The sequence below is a fragment of the Protopterus annectens genome, chromosome 9.part0 (genome assembly GCF_019279795.1).
Source record: "Protopterus annectens isolate FY-2018-M chromosome 9.part0, PAN1.0, whole genome shotgun sequence".
Classification (NCBI taxonomy): Eukaryota; Metazoa; Chordata; order Ceratodontiformes; family Protopteridae; genus Protopterus; species Protopterus annectens.
In genome coordinates this window covers 157,052,786-157,078,641 of record NC_056743.1, presented here as the reverse complement: position 1 = coordinate 157,078,641, position 25,856 = coordinate 157,052,786, and the positions used below count along the sequence as shown (strand labels likewise).

Below are 25,856 nucleotides of genomic sequence, written 5' to 3'. Positions count from 1 at the left end.
GTTATTCCTCTCCACAAAGGGGGGGGGCCACAACTGACCCTGGTAACTATCACCCCATAAGCCTGACTAACCTGGTCTGCAAGACTATGGAGCGCATCATCATGGAACTCGTTAACAAAGACATTGGGAACCTCCAAACACTTGACCCAACCCAGTTTGGCTTTGTTAAGGGCAGATCATGCCTACTAAACCTGGTTGACTTCTTCGAGACAGTCACCAAGGCCATAGATGAGGGAAAGGTGGTTCACACAGCCTACCTTGACCTCGCCAAGGCTTTCGACGCCATTCCCCACTCGGGTATTACAGAAAAATTCACCATTCTGATCATAAACCCCTACATCATGAGATGGGTTGCCAACTGGCTTGCAGACAGAACTCACACAGTAAGAATAGTGGGTTCCAGGTCCGACTCTAAATCAGTCACATGTGGTGTCTCGCAAGGCTCGGTCCTGGGATCCCTACTGTTTGGCATATACTTCTCAGAAGTACAGGCACTCACAGGAGGACTATGGCTAACCAAGTTCGCTGATGACTGCAAACTGGGAGCCATAATTGACTCTCCGGCTGACATGGACATCCTCCAAAAAGGCCTTACTGAGACAGACACCTGGTGTCAAAGTCATGGCCTCAAGCTAAATGCCAAAAAATGCATAGTCATCCCATTTGGGAAAAACAAAACACACACGAATTACCACAAAGGTGGCAGCACCCTTAATACAGAAGAGGTAATAAGAGATCTGGGGACCCATGTAGATAGTAATCTCTCCTTTCACAATCATATTGCCAAAGTAGTTAGGAAATCCTTCTATGTGGCCCATCTAATTACTAAAGGGTTCGCATCTAGAAATAAAGAGGTTATAGTGCCCCTCTACTCGTCACTCATTAGACCCATCATAGAGTACAATGTCTCATTTGGGATGTACCCCTCAAGACACTTCCAACAGCTGGAAAGACCACAAAAGTACCTCACCAAGAGGATTACTGGTCTCAAACATATGTCCTATGCAGCCCATCTGAAAAAACTCCGGCTTTACTCAGTGGCATATCGCTTACACATAGGTGATCTTTACCTGACTTACAAAGCCATGTCCAACTCAGAATTGATGGACATGCTCCACCTAAAGAAATCCAAGTCACTGCGAGCCACGTGCTCTAGTGAACTAAACCTCGCCACAACAATAAATAGAACGTGCTGGAGGGATAGATTCCTGTCACAGAGACTACCCATGCTTTGGAACAAAATTCCAAATTACATCAGGCAGAGCCCCTCACTAACACTCTTCAAGAGAAACCTTGACGAGTGGATGGGTAACAGAAAATACACCCCTGGGATCACTTCATTGGCTCTGCTTGACAGGGGATCAGTTAATTAATCAATGGGGCGATGAAAGCCGACACACTCTGGCTAGGTTTATAAATGCCCTAAGGCAGATAGCCTAGTACCTCCCTATGAACCTATAAAAAGGTCTAACACAATAATAAATGGTCCCAGACTCATAGTCTAAAACACAATGACAGAAAGTGCATCTCAGGATCAGGGCTGAAGTGCTTATGGCTGTAGACAAGTATTTGAGGAGGCAAAAAGAGAAGTACACTGCAGTTTTATAATAATGTGAGGCAGGTAATTAGGCCTAAAATGGGTGAGCTGGAGAGGTGGAGATATGGAGTAGGCACAGTACAATGAGAAAAAAAACAGAAAGGCACCACTGATGGAAGAGCAGCAAAAGTGAAAGCATGACTGAAGCAGGAGCTTGGATGTGCGTAAGAACTTTGTGTTGCTAGGTAGAATGAGAGTTGTTACGAGTGTGTTTTTATTTTTTTTGAAGCTATCTGTGTTTTTTGTGCTGATGTGGGTCAGTGGAGTGAGTGAAGAGAAGAGTTAACATTAGTGATGGGGAGGTAAAGGTCAGTGAATTGAGACAGAGGCAAACCGTTCATTATTTTTGGTGGACTCATGCAGATGTGAAATGACATTATCTTGACTAAAGGTTAACTGAGATGAGATCATGGAGCTTTCACCTAATGCATGGGCTTCTATTGATCAGAGCAGCTGTGGATACTTTTGTGTGTTTGGGAGAAGTGTTAGCAGGAGAAAAGCTGCCAATCTTCTCTGTATTCTATGGATCAGAGTGGCTATGGATACTTGTGTGTGCTTGGCAAAGGTTTTAGCAGGAGAAAATATGCCATTCTACTCTGTATTGTGTGCACCTAGTATCTTACAGCTGCCTCTCACTATGTGCATGTGATAATGAGTGTGCAGTATACGTACCATGACATATAGTCAGTAAAGCAAAAGGTAGAGCTCTAAATAAAATCACAACTGATAGTAGCTTTTCTTACCTGAAAGAAAACTGTGATCACAAAAGTTTGTCTGTTTTAAAACAAATGAAATAAGAATATGAAAAAAAACAACAACGTGGACCTAGCTAGCCATGCTACTCTCTTGGATGATTCTCCTCAATAATATCAAGTATCTTGCTGCACTGATGCATCCAAAGTAGGGGAAAGCCACAGAAAGGTAAGCTTGTGGCAAAGAGTAGAATAGCATCAGCAAATATGTGCATGTCAAATGAACGGCCACACAATTAAATTAATTCCTTTAACATTTCCTTACTTATTATTCTTTGTCTTTCTAACACTATTATAGGGCTTCAGGTAGCTCTCCTTCGGACATCACCCTGTCTCTAGCAAAAGAATTTCCTTTGTTATACTGGCGCTCAACTGTGATGCCAAATGCACTGACCAGTGTTCTGCTATCCCACCTGACTGCCACAATAAATAAGTCAAATAAACCTAGTTTATAGCATTTTTGGGGGGTATTCTGGCCCCTGCACCTCTTGATATGGAAGCACTGTCCCCCACACCAAGATCTCCAAAATATAGTATTTCCAACATTTCTCCAACTCAGAAAAATAGGAAAGCAAGGCTGGTCAGTTACCAACAGCAAAGCACTATGTGTTGCAGTAGAAATAAATGAGCCATGCCTCTCAATTTATGTTTTACCTTGGTTTATTGTCGTATTGATATACATATCAGTGATTTAATAAGTGGCACATATTATGTATATGCCATATGAACCTAGTCCACTCTGGCTTGTGTCAGCTGACTGCACTGTAGCTTCATCATTACTCTTATGTACGTGTGTATTTAAAACTGATTACTGCACTCACACACACACACCCGTGTATGTACTGTACACTGTCTTTAGGTTCTATTATTATCAGGTATTATTTTATGATATATTATTGCCCATTTGATCTTGTGTATCATTGATTGTTAGCTCTGTTTGTATATGTCATTCCATATCTTTTCTTATACAACATTTATTCTCTGTTGAAATTTATGCTATATAACCTATCTATTGCTGAAAATGGGTCCCCAATTGTACTCTACATACCTTAGAAATAATAAAAATCTGTTCTAAGTCTTCTTGTATGGCAGAGGAAATAAAACTATGAGACCTATGCAACCTGTGTTTAGTCAGCAGCACAGATGTTGGGGTAGGTGGGCTAGGAAGTGTGGGACTGAGCATTTGTCACTGGTTCTGATCATGAGGGGAGGCAGACAGCTCTTTCTCACTGCTTTGGTGACACCTAGGGGCAGCAATGGATTTTGCGCTCATGGTGCACTGCACTGAGCCTGAAAGGACAAGTGGAAACATGCATAGTTCCATACCTCTCAACTGTCCAGATTTTTGCCTCATGTTTTTAGTCTATTACTCATACAATTTGTGGTTTTCTGAAAAATCACTGAGGAATTAAAAAGGTCATACATTTCAGTTTCAGACTTCATTTCCTTCAGAAAATGCATGTTAGAAAGTTGCTAGAGTAGCAGCATTTATCTTAAGTCTGTAAGAGCAATATTTAAAATCTGTTCCTATTGTTGGGTCTTTGTCCCATCCATTATTTTAGGCTTTGTCCAGATTTCTTTTGCTAAAAAGTTGAGAGGTATGCATGCTTCTCATATCTCTCAACTGTCCAAATTTTCACAGAATGTCCAGATTTTTGCCTCATAAATTTGGCCTATTCTGCATAAAATTTGTTGTTTTCTGTCAAATCAGTGAGGATTGACTTCACCAAATAATTACGGGCATTTGAGTTTCAGACTTCATATCCTTCATAAAATGCATAGTAACAAAAAAAAACTTTTATTCTATAAACTTTCTAAGTTTCTAAGAGCAATGTTTAAAATTTGTCCCTATGTTGGAGCCTTTGACCCCAATTATTTTTGGCTTTGTCCAGATTTTTTGAGCTAAGAAGTTGACAGCTATGCTTCCCATGACTGTAGCCACAGTGGAGCTCAAGAGAGGTGCTATGGAATTTAGGAATGCCAAGAGCTGGGTAGAAATCCACTGCGTCAAGCACACTGGACAGCTCTTTACTCTCTAATCTTTGCCTCCCTGGATACTGACTGAGATTATTAAGCCCTGTAACTATAGAACAAAAGGACTCTAGGACTGTCTTCAAGACTGGAAGGTGTCTGGCATTTACTTTGAAAAAAAACAATAGGCCAATTGGGCAAAGAACGGGCAACCACTGGGCAAGACCAGAAGGCCAGAAAAAAAATATTAAAACTGGAGTCCAGGTCACAGCTCTCAGCCTTCCATCTCCAAAATGAGGAACACTCGCCTTCATAATGTGGAAAAAATGGGCAAAATGTGGAACACATACTAATGGCTTACTAACAACTTCAACTAGGAAGGTCATAGGATGGTTAAAATATGCTAGTTTTACTCATAAATATCATCCCTTAATGAATTAATATGATTAATTTCTAGCTACCATGGATTTCACTTAAAAAAAATCCTAACACTGAATGTGTGACAGACTCTTTCAGTGTGGAACTTTGAGGAACTTCGAGGAACATGAACTTTTTAAGACCTCAAATGAGGTACGTTCCTCGTAATGAGGTACACTTGAGAGGTATGGTCCAGGTTCATGGCTAATTATGATAAATCATATATTTCTAACACCAACATTTGTTGATATATGTGCAATGATTTTTTTTAAATGCTATGAAATGACCTGCAGTTTGCAAGTTGAGTGTGTTATTTAATGATTTGGAAAAATAAAAACTTTATTTTGAAATCCTGAACAGCAAGCCTTTTGCCAAAAATCTAAACACTACCTGTACTTTCCTGAACTGACTGGCCATGAAACAGTTAAAATCATGCGGTTTGTGGAAAAAGAGTTCTACCCTCCCCCCCCAGCCATCTGCTTTCCTGCGATCCCATGGAGAAAGAAAACCTTAGAGCTGTGTGTGGTTTGTGCTGAAGCCCCACCCCTTCGACCCTCCCAGTGTAACAAAACTTAGTAAAAAAGTACAGTTTGAATACACATACTCATTCTGTAAGATACCTGGTGTCTATTATAAAACTCGGTTACGTTCTGTTTTTCTGCATTTTTGAGTCTTCACGGAAGCTAAAATGGAAAACACAGGTTACACTTATCCCCAGGATAATGTGGCTCTTTATCCTACAGGTCAGTATGATCGACTAAAAGATGATGGTACAAGTGTGACTACAGCAACAGTTGTCAACATGGGGCCAACAGTCCCACCACGCAGAGACCATATCATTTGGTCCATTTTCACTACTGTCTACATGAACATCTTCTGCCTGGGATTAATGGCTCTTGCTTTCTCCATAAAGGTAAAACTATTTTTTTAGACTAATAGCTTATTTTTTGTAAAGCTAACTGTGATAAAAGCCAGCATGTAGCGACTTTAGACGCACACTACTGTTTGCAGCAATTTAGTGTGTATGGAAAAATGGCTAATGATAATGTAGCTTTATTATTTGCTGGAAAATCATGTCTTGAAAAAAGTGTGTAATGTACCCAAGTAAGCATCCTTCAAATTTGTGTGCGACGAAAGAAAAAAAAATAGAGGATACAACCATCCTTTTTTAATCATTTACTAATACAGGACTGTAGTGTACATGTGAATGTGTTTACTAAGTCTGAATGTGATTAGAAGTAGTATATGTGAAATGATAACAGTGTTCTTCTTTTCAATTTGTCTTAAATTGCGAAATGTTGATGAATTCTTGGGCGAAGTTGAAGTGTATTATCGCACAGGAATTCCAGTCAAATAATATAACTTTTAACACGGTGTTGAAGGTGTTCCATCTAGTCATTATGCTGAGTATGAACGTACCCAATTGTTGCAGCAAATTGTTCTACGGTACTACTGTCCCTGTAGTTATGTTTGTTTCAGAGAAGGTTTGCTGTTATCTGGAACAAGGATACACGTGCTTTTGCCTCCTCAACAAACATAAGTGTTGCCGCGAAATGTTTACGGAGAAGCCTAACCACATGCTCGCATTTACAGCAGATGTTCCTGTTTTTACGAAGCATTACAAATGTTAACAGACTGACCCTAACGAATTGGGACATATTTGGAAAGAGGAGCATTTCTCTCTTTTTTTTTCACGATATAACGTGAATCACACCCACCGCAGGTTAGGGTTGCCACCTTTTCAAATGCCCAAAGTGGGACATTTTTGGTACAAACGTCATTTTTTGCAGGGAAACAACAACACACCAGTAAAAAAAAAAAAAAAAACTGTTTTTTTTTAAATAAAAAAAGCTTCTTTGAAGCATTTTAGTTGTTTATTCTGTTCTGTATAACATTTAGGTGTTTCAGATACAGAATAACTGTTTTATGCACCTATTACATAAAATATAGGAAATCATTTTGGCCTAAAATCTCAGGACATTTGCCATTTTTACAATTTTTTTGCAGGACACAACTGCCCAAAGAGGGACTGTCCTCGCAAAGTAGGACAGGTGGTAACCCTACCACAGGTTTGTCCCCATTGTCAGTGTGTACCCGTGGACAGAAATGACTCGCGGCATTATAGTGTGGGCTCATCGGCAGTTAGAATATTGTGACAGTACCGCTCAACTTCTTAATGCAAGAACTGTGGACAAAGTCTCCAATGATATGTGCAGGGGGCCAAAGAAATAGGGAAAACCTAAAAGCCATTACTGGGCTAGGCTAGCTGTCTATCTTAGCAACGTCGAATGTGTGGTATTCTTCAGTAAGTGCAATCATCGGTGATTTGCCAGAAAACCATACAGTCTTTAGAAGGCTCAATTGAAAAATGAGATGTGTACCGTGTTTTCTGTTCATAAATGAAACTGTACAAACAGTACTTGCCTTTGTACTGTTGCACCGATTTGCGAAATAAAAAAAAAAAAAAAGATTTCACAGCGATCGCATCTGCGTTTTTATGTTATGTATACACTGTTTTTCTTTATAATCTAATGTTTTTGTGCAGTTACCTTTTGTTTTCTGGATCTGAATACGCGTATGTTTTCTCTTTATAGATCTATATTTCATTGCGTTATGGTGGCATCTTTCAATCAAACGGTGGGCGGTGCAATCAAAATGCTCGCAGGCGGGGTTTGGGAGGGGCTTGCTACTGCGCATCTGGTGGGTTAATACACTTCAATTTCGCCGAATTTCGTGAGCCAGGAAGTCATATAGAGAAAAGGTGGCACATTTTCTTGGAGTATTTTCAGTTAATATTTTACTTAAGTTTCTCACAGTGCTGCGTTTTCAAATGTAACTTGGAAGCTTTGTTTATGGTCAGCTGATTTAAGTCACAAATCATGCATACAGCATACATAATTCAAAAATTACTTTTTACTCTTTAGTTACCAAGTAGTACTTATGAAATGTTGCTTTTATTAAATATACAGAAAGGGCCTAGTGTGCATTTCCCGGAGGATATGAAGACAAAACTCAATTGTCTGCCATTATTTAGTTATTTCAGTCATTAGTGATTTGCCAGAAAACCACATATTTTCTGAGGAGCAGACCAAATCTGAGGCAAAAATCTGAATACTGTGAAAATCTGGACAATTGAGAGGTATGGACTGCCACCCCACATGGTCAGCATTTCTGGTGATATGCTCTTACAAAAGTCTCCATTATTAGCTGTTAATCTACATGTTCCTTGATTTTTTTTGGAAGTTACTGTTAGGCATGGGAAATGAGGGAATACATCCCAACAGTAGCAAGACGCATAGCTACTTTTATGTACCATAAAGAGGATTTTTGGCAGTTTCTGTTGATAGTTCTTGTTTGTTCCCTGGTGTACAACACTAAAAATTGCCCAAGTGCACTCTTAAGCTCAGGATCCATTTTTACTACAAGATCATAGTACCAAAAGTTAATAATAAAATATAACCATCTATACAGAACTCAGAACATCAAGAAGAAAAACATTTTGGCAACTGTGAGCAAATTAAATCATTTTAAAGCAAAACAGTATTATGTTACGTGAATGTGACAGAACTGGTCAGATGTAAAATAGAATTAAACAACTAGTAATGTACAATGTGCAGACTTTTGTTGGCAGTTCAATATTTACATAACAGATTAGATTAAGAACAGTCACTGCATTAACTTTTATAGAAAGAAAGAAAAAAAACCTGGTTACAATTTAAGAAAATGGACATGACTAAAGAGTTATATGACAGACTCAGCGAGTTACCAAAGATAAAAAAGTCAGAACAAAATAAGTATATTGCTAATCAGGGCTGGGGATGTAGCCTCAATCACCTTGTTGGGGGTGGGCGGCTTGACTCGAATACTAAAGTCATCTTAAGTGTGTGTGTGTGTGTGTGTGTGTGTGTGTGTGTGTGTGTGTGTGTGTGTGTGTGTGTATGTATGTATATGTATATACCTCAGGGATTTCTGTTGCCTTTCTGTTTGGCCTGCACTGTATTTAACCAATGGCATCTACTGTTGAAAGCCTAAGACAGCCCATGTTATAGAGGAAGCATACCTCTCAACTTCTTTGTGCAAGAAATCTGGACAAAACCTAAATTAATCAGGCAACAATGGCCCAAAAATAGGGACAGATTTTAAATAGTGCTGTTATGAACTTGGATTTTCTGAAACAAATGAAGTGTGAAATTCAAATGTGTTCCATTATTTAGTGGCTTCAATCATCACTGATTAGCCAGTAAACCACAGGTTTTTTGAGGAACAGACCTAAAATACGAGGCAAAAATGTGGATAGATTAGAGGGTGAAAGTAGGCTCCTTCTGCATGTAAGAGACACTCCAAGCTCCTCGTGGTCCTGCAGAGTGGTGCTAGCAGCAGAGAGGCTAAAAGAGCGACTGCTAACCTGATAAAAGTGTTTTTTTTCCTGCTACTACCTGGGCGACTGTCCAATCTAGCTAAACTGCAAGTATTTCTGCTTCTTGAACTGTTTTAAACTGTTTAAAGTTGTTTTTGCACCTGCACTTTTAAATGTTGTCCTGTTTGCTGCATTTACCTGTTGAGGCTACACACTCAAGTGCACCAGCCTGTGTTACATATTTATTGCATTTTCCTGTTGTTTGTTGCAAAAAAGAAAAAAAACAAAAACATTATCCTTGTTTCCCGTCTTTCCTGACCTAGAGTAGTCCAAATACAGGCTTTGCTGTATTCTGGACTTTTGGAAAGTTCCTGTGTTGCCCATTTCCTTTCTTGGATAAAGGGAGGCTTCTTTGTTCACCAGTGGCAGTGGGGAGCTTAGAGCAGCCTATCTATCCCTGGAGGAGTGTTCCCAGCACAAGAATCTGGTAGTCTATTGGCCGTTTTGGGCTAATTTCTAGCTCTTTTAAGTCCCCCTGTATAAAACCCGCTTTAGCGCGGCTGTAAATGATTTTGCGCATAGCGCAGTGCCGCTTAATTGGGTTTAAACCATTCTCAGCTCCACAAAGTCTGTTCTTCACTTTTTCCCTTAGAACTGATCTAGTTCTCATAATAAACACCCTATTCCTACTCTAAAGCTTGGCACTTGCTCACTAAAGCAATTATATAAGTCAGCACTAAAAAATTAAAAGCACTACACCCTCACAAACTCCCCTTGAGTACCTTGTTCCCCATTGGCCCTTTTTTCAATTATAAAGGAATTCCCAATACTATTCTAGCATGTCCAAAGGTCAGTTGTCAATCTCCTCTCCAGTCCAGCTGGTGAAGCTGGGAATCTTGAGGCAATGTTACAACTGCCTCATGTACACAGACAACCCTCTCCTCCTCCCAACAAATTCCAACACATGTGAGAGATGCAACCATATAGCCAAACTGGAGGCTAAGCTCTCTCAACTCAGTACTGGCGTAACCAGTCAGGAGGAGAAGGAAACCACACTCACTACAATTCCAGTCTCACATAGACCTACCACGACAGCAAACCAAACACATAAACACACAAAAACATACTCTGAGGCTCTAAATAAAAATCTGCCTAAGCAGCAGAGACCTCCAAAGCAGACACCCAAGCAACTGCTACCCCAAAACAAAACACATGCAACACATAGCTCACAAAGCCAGTGTGCCAAACAGTCACAGCTCTTAAGGCTAAACAACACACCTGATACACTTGTAATAGGTGACTCTATCGTTAGGCACAGTGACGTCCCACTCACCAGGCTGAACAAGGAGAAGGTCACGATGAGCTGCCTGTCGGGCGCTAGGATCCGCCACATAACACAAGCACTCAGGTCACTCCAAGGCAAGTACAAATGTGACTCAGTCATTGTCCATGCTGGTGTGAATGACCTGAGATGTACCTCCCTGGACTACATGAAAAGAGACATAGAGGAGCTCTCTGAGCATGTAACTCAGGCCGGTATGACCCTGACCTTGAGTAGCATCTTACCCTCACCAAGAATGATGCCACAATATGAAGACAAGATGATCAATTTCAACAATTGGCTTAAGTATTGGTGTCATTCAAAGGGGATCCAATGCCTGTCAGCCTGGGATGACATGCTCGACAAGCCACAATGCTTCGCTAGGGACGGCTTGCACCTGTCACCCCTGGGCTTTCAGATATTGGCAAAGGCTGTTGTCACCCCCATAGTGCCTTTTTTAGGCAAGGCTCAAAAGACAAACCCACCTCCATAGGTATCACAAGGGATAAGAAACTAAGAGTAATGCTACTCAATGCCAGAAGTCTAAGCCTCAAGATGCACGCACTTGAAACTCTCCTTAGCATGGAGAACATCAATATCTGTGCAGTAACAGAAACCTGGTTCAAGGCTCCCGAGAGCACCCCAGCACTACCAGGTTATACCTCATACCATGCTTTTTGGCCCCAAAACTTGGACCGAACCACAAAAGGAGGGGGAGTATCAATATTCGTCAAAGATACCCACACCTCCAGGTTGGTGGCACAGCACGAGGCATCAGAGACTATCCATGTGCAACTAACAGTGGGTAAAACTGCCTTCCAGTTTATAGCCTGCTACAGACCACCCTCGCAAACCCAGGAACCCCACTCGGCCTTCCTGAGAACACTGGAAAATATGAAGGTCTCTCCAAACACCATTATATTGGGCAACTTCAACTACCCAAACATAGACTGGGAGCATTACTCTAACTCCAATACCCTAGCCCAAAGGTTCCTAGAATTTATAAACTCAAATGCTATGGAACAACTTGTTACCACTCCCACAAGAGGGGAAAACATACTGGACCTGATCATCACCAACATGGGGACTCTATGCTCCAGACCAGAAGTGTATCCCTCACTGGTAAGATCAGACCATAAACTAATCTCCCTGGATATTCACATCCCGACCCCACCACCTGCCCAGGAAACCACAGTGAAAAATTTCTCTAAAGCAAATTTCACACTCCTCAAAACCGAGGTGGAATCTTTCAAAGTCCCTGGGCCTGTGGAAAATACGGCCCAGACCGCAGAATCCTTTATAAACGCATTCTGTGAACACCTTCAGGAATGCATGGATCATGCAATCCCAAATAAAACCAAGACCCAATCCTCCAAAGGCAGACGTCCTGTCTGGTGGACCCCAACCATAAACAAACCATACAATAGAAGGAGGAAGCTACTACATGATAGAGCAAAATCCCGAAAATGGAAGGCATCTCTGATCAGTATTAGCAAAAAACTACGGGCACTCATAAAATCGTCTAAGGCCAGCTTAGAGAGAGAAATTGCACAGGACACTAAGGATAATCACAAGGCTTTCTTTAGTTATGTCAGGAACCTGGGTGGGAATTCCCAGATATGCTCAGAATTAGACCAAAATGACAAAAAATACACCGAACCCACAGACATTGCCAACATCCTAGCTGACAGGTTCAGCGCAAACGTCTCCCCCCCCCTCCTCCCCACCAAAAGGGCAAATATATATCCCAGCAGTGTGCTACCCCCCTGACATCTCAGATACTCAGGTAAGAGCCGCCCTCTCCAAAGCAAAAAACACAGCATCAGTGGGACCAGACGGTGTCCCGGGCTGCGTCCTACATGAACTCCAAGAAGAGCTAAACCCAAACATAAAACTACTGTTCAATCTCAGCCTTACTACAGGATATGTACCCAAAGAGTGGCGTACAGCAACAGTGGTCCCTCTCCACAAAGGTGGTGCCTCAACAGTTCCTGGAAACTATCGCCCCATAAGCCTGACTAGCTTGGTCTGCAAAGCTATGGAAAGGATCATCATGGACCTCATAAATAAAGATATTGGGGACCTACAGACACTGGATCCTACCCAGTTCGGCTTTGTTAAGGGCAGATCCTGCCTCTTAAACCTGATCGATTTCTTTGAAACAGTCACCAAGGCCATTGACGAGGGGAAGGTGGTCCACACAGCCTACCTGGACCTCGCAAAAGCCTTCGATACAATACCCCACTCGGGCATTATAGATAAGCTCACCAGCTTAAATATAAACCCCTATGTCACTAGATGGGTTGCAAACTGGCTCAAGGACAGAACTCACTTGGTTATTATTGCTGGAGCCATGTCAGACTCTAAACCAGTTACAAGTGGTGTCCCACAAGGCTCAGTCCTGGGACTTCTCTTGTTCGGTATATATTTCTCGGAGGTACAGGCCAACACGGAAGGACTGTGGCTGACCAAGTTCGCAGATGACTGCAAACTGGGCGCCATAATCGACTCTTCAGATGACACAAGCATCCTCCAAAAGGGCCTCATAGAAATAGACAACTGGTGCCAGAGCCATGGCCTCAAGCTAAACGCCAAAAAGTGTATAGTCATCCCCTTTGGCAAAAACAAAGTGCCCACAAATTACCAAATAGGTGGTAATCCATTAAGTACGGAAGAAGTAATTAGGGATCTGGGGACCCAAGTTGATAGCAGTCTCTCATTTGATAACCACGTGGCCAAAGTGGTTAGAAAAACATTTTATATAGCCCACCTAATCATGAAGGGATTCACATCTAGATCAGGGGAGGTCATCGTGCCTCTTTACTCATCCCTCATCAGGCCCATAATTGAGTACTGTGCCCCTTTTGGGATGTGCCTTACCAGACACCTGCAGCAACTGGAAAGACCCCAAAAGTACCTCATCAAGAGGATCAAAGGGCTCAAACAGATGCCATATGCTGCCCGGTTAAAGAAACTCCAGCTCTACTCAGTGGCATACCGCCTGCTCAGAGGTGATCTGTGCCTGACGTATAAAGCCATGTCCAACCCGGAATTAATGGACATGCTGCACCTCAGAAAAGCCAAATCCCATCGAGCTACGCTCGAGAGACTTGAACCTCAGCACTGAAATAAATAGGACATGCTGGAGGGACAGATTCATAACACAGAGGCTCCCTTCACTCTGGAATAAAATCCCAGTCCAGGTTAGGCAGAGTCCCTCATTGAGTCTCTTCAAGAGGAATCTTGATGAGTGGATGGGAGATCGTAGGTTTACCCCGGGTATCACTTCTGTGTCACTGTTAGACAGAGGCACAGTATACTAACCTCGAAAAAGGGCATAGCAAAATTAATTTAAAATGGGTGGCGAAAGCCAAACACACTCTGGCTAGGCTTATAAATGCCCTAGGGCAGATAGCCTAATATGAACCTATATAAAAATAAATAAAATAGAATTCAGAAGTTTTATTCAGCCTCTATCTGAATCACCATTTAGCTGTCGTGGCCTAGAACTGTCCCATTTTTCCCATGGGGTGTCCTTGCTTTCCAAGGACTAATACCCTATCTGTAACCTCATGTTATTTCCCAATAAACATTTGTTGTCATCTGATATAATGATACTAAGAGTTTTTCTTAGGACCGTCATCTCTCATTGCTCAGCCCCCCCACCCCCACTAGCTTAATTTTCTGCCATAGCGCAAGTTTTTACAGAAAAAATATCACAAATAGCTACTACTTAACACGTCACCCAGTTACTCACACTTTTATTTTTCAACCAAGTGAGGTGCTGTTTTTAGTAGTTTGTATTTTTTTTGCTTGTTGACTGTCAGACCTTCCCATTAACTGGCCCTTGTTTATCCTGTGGGTGAGAGACAGTTGTACAAACCATCATGAATGCGGTTACTAACTCCACCCCTGATGTTTTGCATAGATAACCGTATACTAATACTAAGGATTTTACTGGAGAACCTCATTTTCTACCATTGCTCAGATTTTCCCCCTTGGGAACTTCATTTTTTGCAAATTATTCAAGTTTTCTCTTTGTCCTGCCCTCTGATCATCAAATAATATTATTAATTAGTTGTCTTTTACCCAGTGGGTGAGATCAGATTGCATAATGGAGAAGTGCATCCATAAGTAACTACTTAACCACCTTCTCCAAAACAACTTACTTGCCAACTGTCAGCATGTATTCAGACCTTTTCACAGTGCCACCACTGCCCTGCTATCCTTCACAGACTGCATTAACAAAAACCGTAACAAAAATATTCTCTCCTCTGCAGTCTTCATTGATTTATCTAAAGCTTTTGATATGGTTAATCACCAGTTCCTATTACATATACTGAAATCCCTTTCACTCGAACCTCTAGCCATAAATTGGTTCAAATCTTACCTAGAAAACAGACAGCAGGCTGTACTCTGGCATAATAAACTATGTAATCACCTTCCCATTTCCCTTGGTGTTCCTCAGGGCTCCATATTAGGCCCACTCCTATTTTCCATTTATATTAATGACCTTCAATCAGCAATTCCACATACCACCTGTATTCAATATGCAGATGGCTCTACTATAATCTGTCCAGCCACTTCTCAAACTGAACTATAGTCCCTTACCCAAAAAGCATTCAATACTGTAGAACAATGGTTCTCAAACCGCTGCCTCCTCCTAAACCCAAAAAAAACCTAAACTGTTACTCTTCACACCAAACCGAAAGTCCACCCCTACACATTTCACACTCACATCTAATAATAGTACTCTAATTTCTCACGATCCAACCACTAAACTCTTAGGAATAACAATAGATAACAACCTCAACTTTGATACTCATATAAACAGCACATAAAATCAGTCAACAAAAAACTGGGATCCCTCTATAGAATCAAACCCTTTCTAACATCAGTAGCTACGACCGCTATAGCCAGAACTCACTTAATCTCCACTCTACTCTATGCTTCACCTATATACTCTAATCTTTCTAAAAACAGCCTCAACAAACTGGCAATATCCTATAATAATATTGCTAGATTTGCCACTGGCTGTCCATTCAGAACTCATCACTGTGTTAATCTAAAACAACTAGATTGGCTAGAGTTTCTAAACCAGCTTCAATTTCACCAGCTTGCTATAGCCCACAAGACCCTGTATCAACCCACCAACACTTTAATACTTACCAGCCTCATTACCCCTTACAACAGTCTTAAGAATTTACGCTCCTCAAACAAACTGCTGTTCAATACTTGCATATCCAACAACTCAGCAGGAGACTCCCTGTTCTCTAATACTGTTGGAAAGCTTTGGAATCTACTACTCACTGAACTCATAACTCTATCTTCTCATACACTTTTTAAAAAGAATCTAAAACTATTTCTCAATACACACTGGTTATGCTCCTGTACTAACCCTGACAAACTTTCTTCCTTCACAGTAATAAATACTCTACATCTTTATAGACTTATCCTTAAAGAATCAATAGACCATGTTATTGCAAATCAAATTTATGTATATATGTATATAGTATCCTCTCTTGTACATTATCCTTTGCTGTTTACTGTTTGTGTTATGCTCATTATGAGTATTGTATTTTGTATTGTTTAATAACAATTTTTATTTAACAATAGCTGTTTTTTTTTTTAAGTTTGGACTGCTACTACTTTCTATATTGTATTCTGTGTGTGTCTTGGAGCTTTTCTCCCCAGGCCTCTACTGAAAATGGACATGTATCTAGTTAGACTAGCCCGGTCAACAAATGTAAAATAAATAAAAATAAAATAAAATAAGCTGTCACACATGCAGCCACTGTAGGCCTAACCAATGTGGACACTTTGTCATCTTATTGCTGTCCTATGATTTCCCTCCAGTGTGTGTGTGTGTGTGTGTGTGTGTGTGTGTGTGTGTGTGTGCCCCATATCCTCCCACACACACAATCTATGACAGCTACTGTCACTAGCGTGGGATCACCAAATCTACATTTCCTAGTCTTACAGCTCTTTTGAATCTGCAAGCCTCTGCTTACATAGCAACAATCACCTAGTTGGGATGACAATCTCCCTACTTTCAAAATAGGCAAGCAGATATAAACCTCTTACTCCTAACCTCAGTGCCTGGCTCTTCTAATATTCAAGTGTCTAATCAGTCTGCAGCCATTTGTATTATATAAACCAGGGCTTTGTCTGTCTACACTACAGTTTCATTGCTTCTGTTCTGGTCTCAGTGTGTGTGCAGCACCTCCTTACAATGTTTTTTATGCATTTCATGTATGCATGTTTCATGCATATGTATGCGCTGCCTTGGGACACTTGATTCTGGAACCGTGCTCCTGTAACCTCCACCTGATGTCCGTCCATGTGCAGTGGTATCTGTGCTTCTCTTCCACTATGGGGGGGTGGTGAGCCAACAATTGCCTTTTCACTTAGCTGCCTTTTGCCAACTCCAGGCTAGATGCCAGAATCTATGTCACTGACACTCCTGTCAGGGCTTCATTACTCTGGGGTTAGGGTAAATCTTAGGTTCTACTAAGCTGGGCCAATGACAGAGTATCCAGGCTAAAAAGTAAAAAAAAAAAATGTGAGGAAAAATATTGTTGTTCTGGTCTGTTCTGACACCAACTACATTTGACAGTTTCCATAGAAGTGTAATGAGCTTCAGCTAAGTAAAATTGCTATTTGTTTTCACAATTCCTGTAAATCAGAGTGTGTGATATACCTTTAAGAAGCATTCCAGTCAGTAGGCACATGCATATAAGTACTGAGCACATGTAAGCAAGAGTGCCATTCTGAGTGAGCAGCCTGAGTAATGTCATGCATGTATGCAGCAGTGAGCACAGTTAGTTCATTTAGGTTTAATGTTCCTGCCATCCATCCTGATGTGTTTGTATGTAATAAAGTACTTAAACGAACACCTAGGCCTCTTTGTCTTATTCAGATGTACAAGAAGAGTGACATGGTGTCAGAATGGGATCCAGAATCAAAACCATAAGGCAAACAGAAATGGAGGAATATACAGGCGTGGATCATCCCTACTGCTCAAACAACTTGCAAACAGGTCAGAAACAAATTCCATGTACTAAAACTTGTTTAAATGATTTTTTTCACAATAAATATAAAATAAAGCATTCAGAATGCTCAGAACAAATTTCTAATTAAACAAAATGTCAGAAACTGTGACATATTGATAAAAATAATCAAAATAATTATGAAAATGTTTGAAACAATATCCAAATCACATAATGTATAAAAAAGGGAAAAACGACTGTACTTTTTCCCAATGTACTATTTATTTGCATTAACTAAGCTATTCCAAGTATCCGAAGTGTGCAAAGTGTTGGCAAGTGTGCCTAGTATTACAGTGCAGTTATTTCAAAGAATATTTCGCAAAGTACAGTCTTTTGAAGAGCTTATTGTGCATTTGAATATTATTACAAGCACCTGGTGTGTGTTAATGTTCATACATAATTACAAGGGCCAAGACTGCATTGTGTTTTACTAAAATTTGTTAGCATGGCAGAAGGATTTCACATCACTGCACCACTTGTATTTGATAAGAATATTGCAGAAAATTGGAGAGTGAGCAAGAATACAATATTTTCACACAGGCTGATTTTTCTGACAAAGACACACGTACAAAGGCATTTATTCTGCTTAATTTAGATGATTTAGAGGCCATTGAAAGATAGCATAGCATTCATTTGTGTATGCACCTGCTGCATTTGCAGGGGAAGGGGAAGATCATCATATTGTGGTGCAGGCTGAAATGTGGGAAGACCCTGAGTGCTTGAAATGTAAATTTAAAGAAATGTGTAACCCAAAAACGAATGTTACAATGGAAGGACATTTATTTTAGACAAGAGATCAAAAGCCTGGTGAAACTTTTGCAGCATACATAACCAACTTGAGAAATAAAGCTAAAACATGCAGATTTGGTGATTTGAGAGATGAGTTGATAAAGGACAGGCTTGTGTGTGGTATTAATAATGACACAGTCAGAAAGATTTTGCTTCACTGCAGTGATTTAACGTTAAACAAGACCACTGAGATTTGTCAAATATATGAGCTTATAGAAAAGCACACAAATATGTTTACAAATGAGACAGGCTTGCTTCCATTACCTTCCAAAGCTAATGTAGTTAGTATGCTGCATGAGGTTAAACGATACAGGCCAAAGGGTGTAGCAGTCACAGCCCAAGCTCCAGTAAAACCTAGAGCGCACTCAGTGAAACAGTAGTATAAATCAAAAGGGTTTATGGTTGCTTCCAACTCTTAAAACCAACTATAAACCAACAAAGTTAGCTGCAGTGCCAATCTTTATTGTTAATTGCCATAATTGTGGTGGAAAACCATGAGCACAAACGTGAAAAGTGCTTAGCTTTTAATTAGCAGTGCCATTCTTGTAATAAGTGGAATCATTTCAAGAGGTTTGGTAAATCAAATAAGGCACATTCTTTTATTAAGGAGAGCATTCAAAGAGGCAATTTGATCTATTAGAAAGCTGCCATCCTACTTTTTATGTTGCTGCTGTGTCTGTGCTTAGTGTAACAGCCAGTGCAGTAGGTTTGTAGGCAAAGAACAAAATGTTTGCACTGTTCAGATTAATGGGAGTCCTGTACAGCTCAATGTAGATACTGGTTCAAAGTGCAACGTTATGTCTGAAGAAATGTTTGCTAGAGTAAAAGCTGCAGAACAATTTGATCTGGCAAAGTGTGTGAAGCTTGTTGCCTATGGTGGTGAAAAGACTCAAACTGAAGGCTCAGTAGTGCTTTCATGTTACTCTGCTGGGAACAACTATGACTTTCAGTTTTACATAGTCAACAGATGCATGCAGTCATTATTAGGCCTCAGAGACAGTTTGAAAATGGGACTGCTTTCACTTAATAAATAAGTTCACCATGTAAGCTTGAATGAGAAAAGCTCAAATTTTGCCCAAGCTATTTTTCTTAGTATGTTGATGATATTTTTGAAGACAAACTAGGCAAACTCCCAGTTGTGTACTCCATGAAGTTAGACTCAGAGGTCAGTCTAGTTATCAGACCAGAAAGGAAAGTTCCAGTAGCCATGCAGAACAGACTCAAAGCTGAGCTAGACAAAATGGTGCAGCAAGGAGCAGTTTGTCCAGTAGAAGACCCAGCTGAATGGGTATCCTCCATACTAGTAGCTTATAAGAAAAGCTCAGATGATATCAGAATATGTATTTATCTGCAGACTTGAACAAAGCATTAAAAAGGTCTCATCATCCTATGCACAGTCAAGGAAGTTGCTGTCCTCATACCACGTGCCACTGTTTTTTCTGTCTTAGATGCAGAGAGTTCATTTTGGCAAATTTTGATTGACCAAAAATCCTTATTACTAACCCCATTTAGTACACTATTCGGAATGTACATATTCCATAGTGGGATAGAACATTTTTTTTTTCTGGCTATCCATGTGCTATTACAGTACATGATATTCTTGTAGGAGGCAGTAGTGAAGTCACACATGATAGAAATCTCAAGAAAGTTTGGAAAGAGCTCATGAAGTAAATCTTAAGTTGAATCCTCAGAAGTATAAATTCAGGCCATGAAAAGTTACTTATGTTTGTCATTTGTTTACCAGTTCAGGCTTATGACCAGATCCTTCCAAGCAAACAGCTATTCTTGAGATGCCAGCTCTAGACAATGTCCGAGCCTTACAATGTTTTCTTGGCATGGTTAATAAGCACGTTCATTCCAGACTTGAGCCAACTTTCAGCACCGTTATTAGAGCTAACACGTAAAGATGTTACCTGGTCCTGGTCAGAATACCACCAAAGAGTATTTGATGCCCTGAAAGAGAAAATTACCAGTTCACCCACTTTATGTTAGTGTGATGTTCACAAACCAGTAACTCTTTCCTGTGATGCTTCTAAGTTTGGTCTAGGTGCAGTCATTCTTCAAGAGGGCAGACCAGTAGCCTATACATAGAGAACTCTTACCCAAACTGAGATGCAGTATGGCCAGATAGAGAAGGAACTTTTGGCAATTGTATTTAAATGTTCGAAGTTCCATGATTATATTTATGGCTGATCTATCCAGATAGAACCTGACCACCAACCACTAGTCACTATTTTGAGAAAGCCAATGCACATTGCTCCTGCGAGATTGCAATAGAAGATGCTCAAATTGCACAATAAGGCAAACTTCTTTATTTTGCTGATACCTTATCTCGATCGCCCAGAAAAACCACAGAACAGCATGAGAATGACCAACCTGATTTTGAAGTCATGGAATTGAGAAATTTTTCTTCCATGTGTCCTGATGAGCTTAGAACTCACACAGCTTAAAATCCAGTTTATCAGAAGCTCAACCTCTTTATCCGTCAAGGATCATCTTCAAAACAATCGTGTTTATTAATAGATGTGTAGCAGTATTTTCCCTACAGAGATGACGTTTTGTCCAACAATGGTATCGTCATGAAAGGTCCTAAAGGGATTGTTCCAAAGTCTTTGCAACAAGAGCACATTAAGATCTTGCATCGTGGCCACCCAGGAACTGATTCTACCAAAAGAAGGGTGAGAGGATCAGTATTTTGGCCTTTTAAGTCAAAAGATATTGAAAAAGTACTTTCATTTTGTTCTATATGTAATATTACAAAGCCACATCAACAAAAAGAACCATTTCACTTAAGCCAGATTCCTGACCTACTTTGAACAACAGTATTTGAGTGTAATGGTTGGTACTTGGTGTTAGACTCTTATTCAGATTGGTTCAAGATTGACCTACTTCCTAACCTAATGTCCAATACTGTCATTACTAAGTTGAAGCGACATTTTTCCGCACAGAGTCATTTCTGACAATGGTGCACAGTTTACAATTCAGCAGTTCAAACAATTTGCTGAAATGTGGGACTTTGTTCATATTATGAGTAGTCCTGAATACCCGCAGTGGCGCAGTCAAACGGCTTGGCTGAATGTGCAGTTCAAAGCTCAAAACAGCTGTTAGAGAAATTCAAATGTGACAGTACCATCAGAAACATTCCTCACAGTGATTATATTGGCCTGCCTGGAGACTTATGTCAAGACAGACCAGAACCACATTACCAGTCATCAGCAATTTATTGGTTTCATGTGCTTAAAAACAACAAAGCCGTGAAAGCCCAACTGTTGAAAAAGCATTTGTCCCAGAAATCCTACTATGATAAGACCAGCAAACTGCTCAGTTCATTGAAGGGAGAGATAATGAGGATGCATATGACAAGGTTTTTGATCATATCGGATTTGTGAAACATTTGTGTCAAGAGCCGAGATCGTACGTCATGGAATCACAAGGAATGGAATTTAGGTGGAATTGGAAACATTTACTACTGGCGTCTGAGCCAGTGTTACAGCATCTTGCCTGTAATAAGGACTCTAATTCTCAGAATGACTTGTCCAATGTTCCTGTTCCAGAAGAGATTCCATCAGCAATCCCTGTTCCTGAGAATATCCCCAAAAGTCCTGAAGAAGAACATTCACCAGTGGCTGTCCCTGTTGCTAAACCCAGTCCTAACTATTACATTATGAGATCAGGTCGCATTTCCAGATCTAGTTCCAGATACACAGCAACCTGGACTTGACTGTTGTTTTGTTTATTATTGTCTGTATAATTGCATGCCTTTTCAAATGTCATTGTCAATGTGAGACAGCTCAGTAAAGAGGGAGGATGTAGATCAGAGTGTGTGATATACCTTTAAGAAGCTTTCCAGTCAGTGGGCACGTGCATATAAGTACTGAGCACATGTAAGCAAGAGTGCCATTTTGAGTGAGTAGACAGAGTGATAGCATGCACATGTGTAGTAGTCAATTAGTCAGATAGTTTGTTTAAGTTTAATGTTCCTGCCATCTATCCTGTTGTGTTTGTATGTAGTATCCATCCTGATGTGTTTGCATGTATTAAACTACTTTAACACCCAAGCCTCTTCATCTTATTCAGATGTACAAGATGAGCAGCAATTCCTCTCGGTAAAATTAAATTCTGTGATGAGGCTACTAAGTCTGTTACCTGTGACATCAAAGACAAAATAAGCAGTAGTCTTTACAGTAAGTTTAATATGAAGTACTCTGTGCAAGGCTGCATTTGCTAAATGTTTTTAAACTTTTTTGTGTGTGTGTGTCCACTGACTTGTACATCTTAAAGTAATCATTGCCAGGGCTGTTGCCACTCAGTGGTAAGGAGAAGTTTCTCTACAGTGACAAAACTGTAATTAAAAGAATTGGCTGAAATTATGTAATTCACATAAAGGTAATTTTCAGCAAAGTTCACATATTCCATGGTGCAAGTCTTTACTACCATGTGATGCGAATGTAGGAGTCAAGTCCTTGATTAAGTCTGCTTTAGACCTAAGAGAGAGAGAAAAAAGCAAACGTCTTGGTCCTGGCATGTTGCACTGTTTCTGAGCACGTTTTCCAAAAACTTAGGAAACTGGTGACAGAACAGACCACTCAGCATCTTTGTTGTAGAGTTCAGCACAAAGTGAAAAGTTTGTTTGTTTGTGTCTTTCGGTTTAATGGGAGGAAAAATGGCCAAAATCTAGGACAATTTTTAAATATCACCCTAATTCCTTAAAAAGTTAATAGAGCAACAGTCTTACTTCAGTGTGGATTTTCCTAACAGGAAGTACACCTGGCATTACTGACTGACTATAATCTTCAGTGATTTACCAGAAAATAATTTTATGAGGAAAAGATACAGCTAAAGTATGAAGCAAAATCAGGAATAGTTAAGAGGAAATGTGACTGATAAAAGTAACAAAGAAAAAAAGGGCAGAATGTGTAAGTGCCTTACCCCTCTATCATAAATTAGGTGTGTGTGTGTGTGTGTGTGTGTGTGTATTGTACAGGTGATATACATTATATACTGAAAGGTGTGTGTGTCTGTATGTATGTATTTGTATGTATTGTATAGGTGATGTACATTATATATTGAAAGGTATATATTGAAAGGTGTATTCATCTCCAGGTCATGAAATTCTTACCAACAAATAATCTTCTCTCAAACACTCAGCATGAGTTTCGCCCATCACATAGTACCACTACAGCTCTCTTATCCTTCACTAATAAATAATCACAGGAATAACAACTTTGTATCTGCCATCTTTCTAGACCTATCAAAAGCTTTTGATATGGTCTCCCATTCCAAACTAATAGATGCACTAACTGAACTATCCTTCTTACCATCTGCCACAGCATGGTTTCATAACTGTTTATCTGGCCTTCAATAATCTGTTCTATGGCAGGGTGACCTATCTCCACGTCTTCCTTTATCCATTGGTGTCCCCCAAGGATCTGTCTTGGGCCCTTTCCCTTTCTCCCTCTTTACTAATAATCTGCACACAGCTACTCCACATGGTTCTATAATACAGTATGCAGATGATTCAACACTTATCTGTGACTAATAATCTACACACAGCTACTCCACATGGTTCTATAATACAGTATGCAGATGATTCAACACTTATCTGTGACTAATAATCTACACACAGCTACTCCACATGGTTCTATAATACAGTATGCAGATGATTCAACACTTATCTGTGACTAATAATCTACACACAGCTACTCCACATGGTTTTATAATACAGTCTGCAGATGATTCAACACTTATCTGTGACTAATAATCTACACACAGCTACTCCACATGGTTCTATAATACAGTATGCAGATGATTCAACACTTATCTGTGACTAATAATCTACACACAGCTACTCCACATGGTTCTATAATACAGTATGCAGATGATTCAACACTTATCTGTGACTAATAATCTACACACAGCTACTCCACATGGTTCTATAATACAGTATGCAGATGATTCAACACTTATCTGTGACTAATAATCTACACACAGCTACTCCACATGGTTCTATAATACAGTATGCAGATGATTCAACACTTATCTGTGACTAATAATCTACACACAGCTACTCCACATGGTTCTATAATACAGTATGCAGATGATTCAACACTTATCTGTGACTAATAATCTGCACACAGCTACTCCACGTGTTTCTATAATACAGTATGCAGATGATTCAATACTTATCTGTGACTAATAATCTGCACACAGCTACTCCACGTGGTTCTATAATACAGTATGCAGATGATTCAACACTTATCTGTGACTAATAATCTACACACAGCTACTCCACGTGGTTCTATAATACAGTATACAGATGATTCAACACTTATCTGTGACTAATAATCTACACACAGCTACTCCACGTGGTTCTATAATACAGTATGCAGATGATTCAACACTTATCTGTGACTAATAATCTACACAGCTACTCCACATGGTTCTATAATACAGTATGCAGATGATTCAACACTTATCTGTGACTAATAATCTACACACAGCTACTCCACATGGTTCTATAATACAGTATGCAGATGATTCAACACTTATCTGTGACTAATAATCTACACACAGCTACTCCACATGGTTCTATAATACAGTATGCAGATGATTCAACACTTATCTGTGACTAATAATCTACACACAGCTACTCCACATGGTTCTATAATACAGTATGCAGATGATTCAACACTTATCTGTGACTAATAATCTACACACAGCTACTCCACGTGGTTCTATAATACAGTATGCAGATGATTCAACACTTATCTGTGACTAATAATCTACACACAGCTACTCCACGTGGTTCTATAATACAGTATGCAGATGATTCAACACTTATCTGTGACTAATAATCTACACACAGCTACTCCACATGGTTCTATAATACAGTATGCAGATGATTCAAAACTTATCTGTGACTAATAATCTACACACAGCTACTCCACATGGTTCTATAATACAGTATGCAGATGATTCAACACTTATCTGTGACTAAAAATCTGCACACAGCTACTCCACATGGTTCTATAATACAGTATGCAGATGATTCAACACTTATCTGTGACTAATAATCTGCACACAGCTACTCCACATGGTTCTATAATACAGTATGCAGATGATTCAACACTTATCTGTGACTAATAATCTACACACAGCTACTCCACATGGTTCTATAATACAGTATGCAGATGATTCAACACTTATCTGTGACTAATAATCTACACACAGCTACACCACGTGGTTTTATAATACAGTATGCAGATGATTCAACACTTATCTGTGACTAATAATCTACACACACCTACTCCACGTGGTTCTATAATACAGTATGCAGATGATTCAACACTTATCTGTGACTAATAATCTACACACACCTACTCCACGTGGTTCTATAATACAGTATGCAGATGATTCAACACTTATCTGTGACTAATAATCTACACACACCTACTCCACGTGGTTCTATAATACAGTATGCAGATGATTCAACACTTATCTGTGCTGCCACTTCTCTATTCTCTTCATTCTCAACCACAAGAATCTTTCACTTCTGTTGAAACATGGTTGGCCAATGCCCATCAAATCCTGAACCCAGACAAAA

The 25,856-nt window shown here is 39.9% G+C and overlaps 1 protein-coding gene across 1 annotated transcript in view; it reads left to right on the top strand.

Annotated features, from left to right (window-relative positions):
• The first annotated feature begins 5,293 nt into the window (after positions 1-5,293).
• Positions 5,294-25,856, top strand: part of LOC122811100 (dispanin subfamily A member 2b-like) — a 109,275-nt gene continuing 88,712 nt past the window's right edge. The window contains exon 1 of the mRNA XM_044082677.1: positions 5,294-5,650. Within this exon, the coding sequence (XP_043938612.1) occupies positions 5,426-5,650 (225 nt within the window). The 5' untranslated portion in view covers positions 5,294-5,425. The remainder of the gene's footprint in view (positions 5,651-25,856) is intronic.